Source organism: Argiope bruennichi, chromosome 10 (genome assembly GCF_947563725.1).
Source record: "Argiope bruennichi chromosome 10, qqArgBrue1.1, whole genome shotgun sequence".
Lineage (NCBI taxonomy): Eukaryota > Metazoa > Arthropoda > Arachnida > Araneae > Araneidae > Argiope > Argiope bruennichi.
In genome coordinates this window covers 89,699,988-89,711,788 of record NC_079160.1, presented here as the reverse complement: position 1 = coordinate 89,711,788, position 11,801 = coordinate 89,699,988, and the positions used below count along the sequence as shown (strand labels likewise).

At 26.9% G+C, this 11,801-nt stretch overlaps 1 protein-coding gene across 4 annotated transcripts; it reads right to left on the bottom strand.

Annotated features, from left to right (window-relative positions):
* Nucleotides 1-978: 978 nt before the first annotated feature.
* LOC129989063 (zinc finger protein OZF-like) lies at nt 979-10,487 on the bottom strand. Of its 4 annotated transcripts, none has more exons than XM_056097383.1 (3): nt 10,149-10,487; nt 7,777-7,831; nt 980-4,001 (listed from the first exon to the last, which is right to left on the bottom strand). In XM_056097383.1, the coding sequence occupies exon 3, from the start codon at nt 3,966-3,968 to the stop codon at nt 2,529-2,531; it is 1,440 nt and encodes a 479-aa protein (XP_055953358.1). In that variant the 5' UTR covers nt 3,969-4,001; nt 7,777-7,831; nt 10,149-10,487; the 3' UTR covers nt 980-2,528. The 4 variants fall into 4 exon arrangements, with proteins under 4 accessions (XP_055953360.1, XP_055953361.1, XP_055953358.1 ...); XM_056097384.1 differs by having other exon boundaries at nt 10,391-10,448; XM_056097385.1 differs by lacking the exon at nt 7,777-7,831 and having other exon boundaries at nt 979-4,001.
* Nucleotides 10,488-11,801: the final 1,314 nt, after the last annotated feature.

The window sequence follows — 11,801 nt, the reverse complement described above, 5'->3', positions numbered from 1 at the left end:
AAAAAAAAAAAAAAAACAGTTTGACAAAGTTTTGAATTTCCCTTCTAATTTAAAAAACAGTGAAAATGCTTCTTAAAAATAAATAATGTGTTTTACTTTTTATCATCTTGTTAAAGCAATTTTCAAATAAATTCCTCATTATTATTCAATTAATGCCTTCATTATCAATGTCTATTAAAAAATATCCGTATGCTAAGAACTTATACCATCAGTTTGCTCCATCCATCAGTCTTTTTGTTATAATATGCTGATAATACAATTTTATTTTGTACAATTATTTTTAATTCACTTTTTTTTTAATAATTGCTGTTTGTCTCAAAGTTTATCATTTTTATCCAGGTCAAAGTTAAAGCAGGTACAATACTTTTTTTAAACACTTTTAGCAATTTACATTATAGTGTTATCATTGCTAAATACATACATTCTACATCTTAATATGGAACATTCTTTAACAGGTTGAATAGTTTTGCTCTTCAAAAACCTCGTTTTCCCTAGTTCGGATCATCAAACATACAGCTGCTTCTTTCAAAATTGCTTCAGTCCAAAATACTTGTTTAATTCATCCTCAGATTTTTATAAACATATTTATTTAAATATTCATATATAAAGAACTGGTATATATGTTACATTATGAGTCATAATAAGACTTGAAGTGTGATTAGTATAACTTAATTTGCAGTTTTGAAAGCTCTAAAACACAGAATCTTATATGAATTGGTTAATTTGTTTGGCTTTTCTTCGACCTAAAACTTTTCCAAAGAAACAACTATTATGACAAAAATTACAACATTAAAAAGGAGGTATGCCAAAATAAGCATTGCATTATAGAAGGAATATTTAACTGAGATTTAATTACAGTAATATAATGTATTTATATAACAATATATATGAATGTGAATGCACACAAGACAGAAAATAAAATCAAGCATACAATGCAATCAAAGAACAATATTTTTATTGACAAACTTGCATCATTTACACAATAATGATGAAATACAGAAAATGTTCATCAATACCTTATTATTTAGTCTGAAATGTCGACAAATTGTGATATTTATTTAACATTTTAATAAAAATTGATATATTTCTTGTGCCATTTAATTTTAGTATGCATAAGGCACTTTTTAAAAATGACACTAGCTTTTTCCTTCACTTGTATTTCAGCCAGAATCATAAAAATCCCTAAGTATAATGAACTCTTAGGGAAAATATACACATAAAGAAACAGGAAATTCATAATCTGTATTATTTCTTAACTACTGTTTAATGAAAATAGGGATTACAACATGCACAACCATGCTGCCCCCCCCCAAAAAAAAAGTTTGTAGCATTATATACTAGAAATAATGATAACTTCTGTGGAATGAGGAAATATTCACTAATCCATTGTTTATAAATGTATTTCATAGTTCTGAATCGAATCAAACGATGAGATTGATACCCAAGCCAGCACATCTTTTTCAAACTTCCATTAACAGTTTGTTGAATGAGTATATGGCTGAAATGTATTTAACATGCACCATACCCACTTACAAATGGCTCTTCAGTTGAAATGGATTTTGAACCTGCATATTTAGGCCAACATAATGCGATTCTTCTTTTATTCAATAGTTTTGACAAAAATTATCATTTTAATTTGCATGCTTCTATAAATGCAATACCTTCAGTAATTAATCTAAAGTATTCTTAATCCATAGAATTTCTCCAACATTATTTGATGAAAGGAAATACAAATTTTAAGCAAAATCAGCTTGTGTCAGTCATTTTAGCATAAAATACAGTTAATGGTAGCAAATAAATAAATAAAATAAAATAAAATAAAGATGCCCCAGATACTATGGAGATAACTACCTCTAATGACAAATCTGATTAGTTAGCAAAAAAATGCCATACCCCAAGCACCATTTGCACATGCAAATCACTGATGATAAAGGAAAGTGGGCCAAACTTAAACTCCTTCATAACGACACTGAACATAACTACAACATCTCACTTTACAGAGAAAGATAATTTCAATAGAATGGAAAAAATTTCAATTATTTAAAAAGATAGATCAAATGAGAATAAAATTAAGCATCTCATACCAAAATTTCAGGTAGACTGCATGGAATGATGAGGTGTATCCTAAACCATTCAGTAAAAATATATGATGAAAAAAAAAAACCCAAAAATTTTTTTTCTTCTTTTTTTTAGCCAGGCAAGAAATATTAACAAAAGCAGAAGCCACTCGAACCATGAATAAAAGGAGAGCACTAATGTGATTGAATTATTTGCATGAATTGCAAACAAAAGAATACATGTATATGTAGAAATCATCAAACAGGAATTATAGCATTAAAAACTTTATGAGAATATGTAAATACAAAATTTCCCACAAATGTATTTCTAAATTCCAGGAAGTTTGATGTCACATCTTTACAAATATGATAATATTCATATAAATTTAAATTAAAACCCAGCATTTCATTATATGTAAAACTTTTTATCATTTGTATGAATATAATAAAATCAATTCAGATATAATAATATCAGTTCAATTCAATACCTGATATATCACAAACAGAAGATATCTCATTTCCATGAAAATTTCGATAATGGACAATTAAATAACGTTTTTGTGCAAAACCTTTACTGCACAAAACACAAGAGAAAGGTTTTTTATGATAAGTACGATAATGGTCTAATAAATAACGTTTCTGAGAAAAACATTTGTTGCATATATTACAAGAATGAGGTTTTTCATTTGTATGAGTATGAAGATGGTTATTTAAAGTACTTTTTATAGCAAATTGTCTGTTACATATATCACAAGAATAAGGTTTTTCAGTTGTATGAGTTCGATAATGGTCTTTTAAATAACGTTCCTGGGAAAAGTTTTTCGAACATACATCACAAGAATAAGGTTTCTCATTTGTATGAGTACGAAGATGTTTATTTAAATCAGTTTTCAAAGAAAACAATTTTTTGCAAACATCACAAGAGAAAGGTTTTTCATTTGTATGGCATCTATAATGGTCTTTTAAATAACGTTTCTGGGAAAAACTTTTACTGCATACATCACAAGAAAAAGGTTTTTCATTTGTATGAGTACGAAGATGTTTATTTAAGTCACTTTTCTGAGAAAACTGTCTATTGCATATAACACAAGAATAAGGCCTTTCCTTTGTGTGAGTACGGAAATGTTTGTTTAAATAACGTTTCTCAAAAAATTGCTTACCACATACATCACATGAAAATAATTTTTCACTTGTATGAGTTCGATAATGCTCATTTAAATTACTTTTTTGTGCAAATTTTTTACTACATATATCACAAGTATAGGGTTTTTCATTTGTATGAGTACGAACATGGCAACGTAAATAATATTTCTGAGAAAACTTTCTACCACATACATCACAAGAATATGGTTTCTCATTTGAATGAAGTTGATAATGACGACTTAAATGAAATTTCTGTGAAAATACTTTATTGCATACATCACAAGAATGAACTTTTACTTTTGTATGAGTGAGAAAATGTTTAATTAAATAACGTTTTTCTAAAAATTGCTTACCACATACATCACAAGGATATGGTTTTTCATTTATATGAGTTAAAGAATGTTCATTTAAATGACATTGCTGAGAAAATTCTTTATCACATACATCACAAGGAAAAGGGCCTTCTTTCGTATGAATAAGAATATGTCTCGTTAGAAACCATTTTTGCAAAAATATTTTACCACAAACATCGCAAGTGAAAAACTGCTGATCTGTGGAAGCTGGTGTTTGCACGTCTGTAGCAGTGTCAATGGCCTTAACACTTAGATTGCTAACAAGATCTTTTTCATTTGTTTCAATGGAATTCTCCATCACTTGTTTACTTTTTTCTAAATGAATGAGCAGAGGTTTTTCTGGTGACAGTCTTTCTCCTGCGAATTCCTTTTCCATCACTTGTTTTTTATTTTCTTCAGAAAAAAATAACTGCATGAAAAAAATACCAGGTCAATTTGCAGAAGTCACCTGGAAAAAGAATATAACTTTAGTTTTCCATGATTTGATCACTCCAAGCCTGAGGCATTTAGTAGAGGAAAATATCTTTTCCTTGTGTTTAGAACATAAATAAAATAAATACTGAATTCAATTTAAAAAAAAAAAAAACACCTTTAAAATATGACAAAGCTGATTATTGAAAGCATTTTGTATCTGAATAATAAATTCAAAAACTTTAAAATGATCATACTCCCATTTTCTTGCATATTTTAATGATGCCATTTATAACATGCAGGTAAAAATGTTTGTATGTTTCTGAATAAGCATCAATAAAAATAATCAGAAATTATATTTTAAAAAATCTTTTTCCTCTTCTAGAGTTTTTTAAATTTTTTTATTTCATTCATAATTATAGTACTTTCCATGTATTTTCGAATATTTAATTCAAAGAATACATACAAAATATGCTTTGATTGACTACAAATCTCAAATACAGAGTCAGTAGAAATCAATACCATGATTTCAAACTTTACTCTACATCAAAGAGATGTAATTTGGAACATACAACATTAAGATGTAACATTAAAGACATAATGTATTAAAATTTTGAAGGCTAGCATCACAGATGTTTAATATATTCTCCTTTGATTCATAGAAAATATGATAAGATTATTCTTGATAAACCTTCTGTACTGTGTCAATCCCTGCAACAACAGCTTTGATAAAGGATTTCAGTCATTTCCATATTGTTAGGTATGGAAATATGCTAAATAACAGGTAATCACAATGGAAAATCAATTTCTTGAAAAACTCAAATACAGAACTGTCTCCTTGGCCACTATGATGCATTCCCAAATTGCATTGCATGTCATTTTCTTTTACATGGATTTACAGTAGATCACTAGTAGAAGATACTCAATAATTCTCACTTATTTAAAATTACAGTTGCTATTGCAAGCACTAACAAGGACAAGTTACAGAAAGTTTGGAAAGTAGACAAAAAAGAGAGGAAATTGTACATCTGTCTGCTTGCATTTATATATCAAATATGTTACTTTTTGGAGAATGAATTTTTTCAAATAAATAAAACCAAGTACCAAATGCACAGAAAACTTTTGAAATCGTACACTCATTTTATATCATATCTATGGTTAAAACTCATTGCTATTGGATAATAACTGACATTAAGAAAATTGGTATAAATAAAATTAGTTAAATTTACATGCAATGTTTTTATGAGTCAAAAACAGCTTGATATAATTATATGTAATATGTTTAATATTATCAGAAATTAAATATAAACAATAATCAAAAAATCATCAATATAATTTGGTAACTAAAAAAGAATATTATTATTGTTAATTACTTCCAAAGTATTTTGGATATAAAAAAATTCAAATGTTACACAAAAATAAATAAAAAGAATTAGATACGAGAAAAAAAAATCTTAAAAGGTATTTTTGCTGCAAAGCTGAAATGCATTAAAATAGTGCATTGCCATCAAGAACACAAAGTGTATAAAATTTGAGATCTCAAGCCCAATGGTTCACACACTTTTAAACATTGCAACACATCTTTACAAACAGAATCTAAAGAAACTTACTTTATCCTCAGAGCAATGAATTTTTTTCACAGACAAACAGTAGTTCTTTTAGTTTATGGGCCAAAAAGGATTTTTGTGAACAAAAAATATTTACTATTAAATATAATTTTGCAAAAAATATTCCTAATAAGTGACTAGGTGAAATTTTTACCCCTTCCCCCCCACACAGCATGTGACCAGGGGTCAAGGGAGGGGAGATAGATATCCCGAGTACTATCGAAACAAAACAAAATGTGCTTACATCATTTTTTTAAATAAAAATATTATGAAGAGGTAAATACAATAGAAATATAAATGCCTTGGGTGCTATTTATATTTTCTAAACCACCAGTGACAATTGAAAAGTAACTAAAAAGTAATGGTCTCTGTTACTCTTGCTATGCCACTGCCCATAAAACATTTTTTAAATTGTTGAAAGATACACATGTGTTGTGTTGCGATTCTTGATTTAAAAGCCCTTGCTCTAGTATATCAAAAAATGAATTAAAAATAACAAAATTCCATTTTTAAAAATATGAAACAAGCTAAAGAAAAGTTCTAAAATAACAAAAAAAAAACACACACACATACACTATACCCTATATTCTTTAATTTTCAAGAACACAATTTTTTTCGGGGGAGGGGGATCATAAATTAATACTATTATTATAGATTTTAATTATTTTTATTAATTTTTGTAATTTTTATTTTATTAATTTCTGTCACATTAATTCTAATAAAAGCTTTCAAATAATAAACTTAAATGAATATTCGAAGTACAAAAATGATGAATCATTTGATATAAAAAAAATTCTCCAATGGGGAAATGATAATAATAAAAAAAAAGAGATAAATGAATGGACATTGAGAGTATGAAGAATATATTCTCATAAAGTTTATATCACTGTTTTAGAATAATAATTTTAAAAAATCTATTTTTTTAATCAAAAAATATTGAAAATTTTGGTGATTTGTAATTTACTTTTGAAGTAAGCATATCACCTCCATTTATTGCTTTGTATAATGAAACATGTAGCATTTGTGTTTAACACAAAACTGGCAGTAAACCAAAGATGGAAATTGGTTCAGATTTACTAGTGAATGAAATGCTATAGTATTTCACTTAAAGCTGCTGTGCAATAAAATGGAATAATGTTTCATTAAGACCATAAATAAATGAATATCAAGAAATGATTAAAAAAAATTAATAATGATAGAGAAATACAAAAATAAAATCCTCTTCCCCTAAAAAAATGTAAATATATGCAAAATGCCACAGTAATTGATCAAAATCCTAGGAGAGTTCTTTAACTATCAATTTTTTTTTTAAATAATGCCAAAGTGAAAAAGAGTACATAACAGAAAAATTTATTTCTATGATTGCTAAGGAGAAAGAAAATAAAATTTATTCAATGAATTACTTACAAACTGATTTATTTGACATTCTATCACATTTCAAACTTCTTTTAAAAATACTAGAAAAATTTTACATTCAGTTCTTTTAATTATGAATTTAGAATTGTACAGTTTTTCAAGATCTCTAATTATTCCACATTTTCAAGCATTGTACCCAAAACACTCCTTCATTTATTTAAATATAGTTTTAGGAAAGTTTCTTACATAGGATTCTATAAAATACCATCTTCTAAATTAAAATTTACATTATATTTCATTTAATACAAATTGCAAAAATTTTTGAAGAGCCTTCTGTATTTTTTGCAGCATTACAGAAAATGTTTTGTCATCTCAATTCATATCTAAGTGTTATTCAAATTCAATATGCTTGGTACAATATAAAATTTATCCTTTTGTGATCTGTTATTTGAAAAAAAAAATTAGAATATTTCTTTCTATAAAAAAATTGTTTAAAGCAAATTAAAACTTCTTTCCTTAACTCATTTTTTTTATTAAAACAAAAAGATGAAGAAAACCCCCGTCTGATGTTAATAGAAAAGTTGGTTACAATAGCCTCACAATTGGGGGTGGAGGGTCTTTGTTAATTAAAGGAGTAGAATGTTAATAAAGGAATAGAAACTAGATGTATATAATTTTTTTTTAATGAAATAAGCCTGTAAAAAGCAATTTTTAAAAATGATGGTAATCACAAATTTAACCCAAGACAAATATATTTCAGAATTAAGATAATTGCATGTCTTAAAAATCAACGAATAAAACAGAATTTTATATGACAAATATCTTCAAAAATAAAACAATTTTACTTACTCCCACTTTTATTACTATTCTCCTAACAACCAAATTGCTTTTTCAGATAGCAATCCTGTCAATATTTGATTAAAAAAAATTAATATTCAATAGCAACAATCTACTAAAAATGTTTTTAAAAAAATGCTGTTTCATAAATTTAACCACAATCATAAATTTATAATTATAGCTTATAAAAATAACATTTAAGAACATTCAAACTTTTATATAATATATAGATGTTATAGTATAAAAAAGTAAATCCAAATTACTCAAACAGTTCTAAAATTGTTGTATAAATTTTTCATACTGTTTTTGTTACTTTTGTCTGGTAATTGAAAAAATATTTAAATAGAATGTACTAATAACAAAGAAAAAACATAATTTTCAAAGAAACACATATCTAACATTCATACTTACTATGGGTTTAAAAATAAATGATTGTAGAATTTGTTCATAGATAATTTTAGTGTATTCTTTTGTTTTGCCAGCATGTTCACAACATTTAACCTATTTTTTTGTTTGGACTTCCACTTAATTAGTAAGAAAATTGTGCCAATTAATTACTTAGCTACATTTTCATCTTAATTTATAAAAACAGGAGAACAAAACATTTTTCAGACATATTTTATTGTATTATTTCTGAAAAGGCAGAGATGCATCCCAAGCATACCTAAAATTATGTTTCAAAAGCTTGAAAGAAAGACAGTATCAAAATTGGTTTATCAAATTTCATTCAGCTGAATTTTCCTTTAAAAATGTTCAACAATCTGGGTATTCAGTTGGAAATAAAGAGATCAAGGCTATTAATGATTCAAATCACTAAAACACAAAATATAGAATTATAGAGAATGTATAAAATATATAAATTATATATATAAAAAAAAAATTGGATATGATTTATTGGTATTTTAACAATTTAATGTCTGATATAACACATTAAAATCTGCGATTTTCTCCAGAAATACAACAAAATTTATTCATTTCTGAAATATTTGATGACTGGCAATGAAAAGTAGATAGTTTAAAACAAAGTTAATTTAAAAAGATCATGAATGAAACAGAAAAAACCAACCTAGGCAATATCAAAAGTTAAGATTCACCATAAAAGATTAGGCTATCAGTTTGGTGGAATTGTAAATTAATTTTGGACTTCGAGCTTTTACTATGAAACAGTTAACATTTCAAAAACTCACCAAACTAAGCAATACATTTCAAGAAAAATGGCTATAATTGGCAAATCATAAACATGTTGTTTTCTAACATAATAATGCAGAGCCCTACAGACTTTTTTTTTTTTTGTCAATGGCTAAAAATTATAGGAACTAGGTTGGGATGTATTGTCCCATCTATCGTATATCCTTGATCTTACAGTATCAGATTTCCATTTATTTCATTTGATGCAGGACTCTTTATATAATAAAATGTTTAATGATATAAAATCTCTTTTAATTCAATTTTTACAGACAAACATCATAAAATTTATGAATATGGAATTATTACATTGTCTGATAACTGGTATAAGGATATTGATAAAAACAATAAACTCAATATAATTCAATTACATTTTCAAGTAAAAATTTTGAATTTCCTCTTCATTTAAAGTCTGCAAATACTTAGCTCCTAAATAAATTTTCTCAATGTAATTCTACCATATTTCAGGTGCACATTTCTTTATAGAAGAAAAAAATATTCATTTGAATATTTAGTATCATATGATTTGAAATTTGTGCAAACTTACCAAGGAAAGAAATATATAGAAAAATTAAAAACATTCCTTATTAATTAAAATTACTTGGAGTAATTAGAAAATGCTGTAAAAAAATCTGGTAGAAACATTATAAAAAGGATCAATATATGATTATATTATTTATACATAAACTCTCATACCAATGCTTTAAAGAGTATAAACTAGTTTAATTGTAAAGATATTCAGGTCAGTAATCAGAAAATTTGTTAGAAAAACCAACACTAACATATAAAAATTAAACAAAGGACCATGTTATCAAGATATTAGGCCTGCTTTCATAACACATCTGCAATTTATACAATATATACATGAAAATAAATTATCATATTATAAATAATGAAAATTCAACTATAATACATATTAAAAAAATTAATGTTTATCTAGAGAACTAAAACAGTACAGCATAATATTATCATTAGATGCTCCTCCAGGTATGTCATTTCTAAAAAGAACTATTAAACAATGCTCCAAATATCGGTTGTGTTAGAAATTTAATATAATCCGTCCATTAAATTAAAAACTTAAAACATTTTTCTAATCAGGCATGTAAAATTTCAAAATATGGAAGAGCCTTTCCATGACACATAAAATTATGTTATAGGGTATCATAACTATACCCCTATTCAATATACATAAAATTTACCTATGTTCGGTGTGCTACAAGCAAGGAATTTTCAACTCAGGGATTATAACTTTTATGAAAATGAATTAAATCCGAAATTCCGAAGTTAGAATTACAGACTGAAACAAGTCAATATGTTTTTTTATCCCTCTTGAGGGCAAATAATGATTTCCTGAATTTAAATATGAAAATAAGTCTATTTTCAGAAATTTTTTAGCTCCTAATACTGAATCGATGCTTTTAATTTCAGAGAATTTCTTTACCGGTTATTTAACTTGCAAAATTTACATTTGTTTACATCGTTGACAGTGGCGTCTTTTTTTGGTTCAGGAAGCCTCGTTCATTATAGAATGTAAATGTAGATCCGACAAATGAACGCTAAGATCCAAATACGAATACTTTCTTCCATTTATTCATCGGATCCAAAAGTCACTATCGGTTCCTTTATACTGATGAACAAGAAAACTTATCTTCAACAAAAAGCAATATTTTAAAGGGTGGAAGATTTTTTTTTCCCATTAAATTTTTCAAATGTACTTTAAAGTAAAGATGCTATAAATTTTCATGAACGCTTTTTCTTTTATCATAATGAATTTCTTTTATGTAAGGCCCTTTTTAACTTAAAGACATGTTTTGTCATTGCTTAAGGCTATTTGTCTTGTGATGTAATAATAGTGTTTACTTTATTTGCAAGCCTTAGTATATGTATGTTTTTTTTTCAAGCCTAGCTTGGAGCATAATTCTGGCAGGACCAAATTCTGTGTGAGAGCTGAATACTTAGCATTCGCTGTTTTAGAAAACACACACACACACACTGCGTTAGATGTATATTGAAAGCATGCTAAAAAACACACAAAATAAATCTTATTTTTATTATTCGTTTTCTTTAGATATTTAGAAATAAATTAGAATATATAGTAAAAATAGATAAACACACATAATTAAATAGTTAAAAATGTATATACATTCATACAAACTCAAATGGTAAACAAATATTTAAACAGTCACACAGAATGCAAATGATAAAAAGGAATTATCCACATAGAATCAAATATTTACGGGATTAGTAGTGTTAAACAAATTCTTAAATGTCCATAAAGTTTTTCTTAGTACTAGTTTCTTTGTTGTCTGGCCAAAGACATTCTTTCATGATAATTTGAATACGGGAATTCTAAAAACGACATTGAACTCATCATTGATAATTCCCCAGGAACAAAAACACACGCAAAAAGCGGTAGTTCATCATCGATATTTACAAAGCCGTAGGAAGTAAAAGAAGCAAAATTCGCCGGTCATCAATTGTGGATAGCTACAGACAGTGGTGGACTGGTCAGATTGACAGCTTCCCCGATGGCAAATGGGCCACCATAGGATATTGTTTGAAGGAAAAAGAGAGTGCAAGAAGAGAAAACGCTCTGCCAATGAGTTCCTAGAAATTCCTTTGTTTTTATAAACTGAGAAAACAAAATAGCAAGGTATCATTTTTTTTTAATTATATACGACCTCTTCTGTGCAATATCTAGTTGCAATGCCCTCTTACATTTTTACCACTGCCTGTGGCTGCACGAGAGGTAACTAAACGATTAAACGACGCTCTTTTTCTTTTTTATTTTAATTACAACTGCATTTTACTGTTATAAAACACGTGAATATGCTAAATGACTTTTCTAAAAT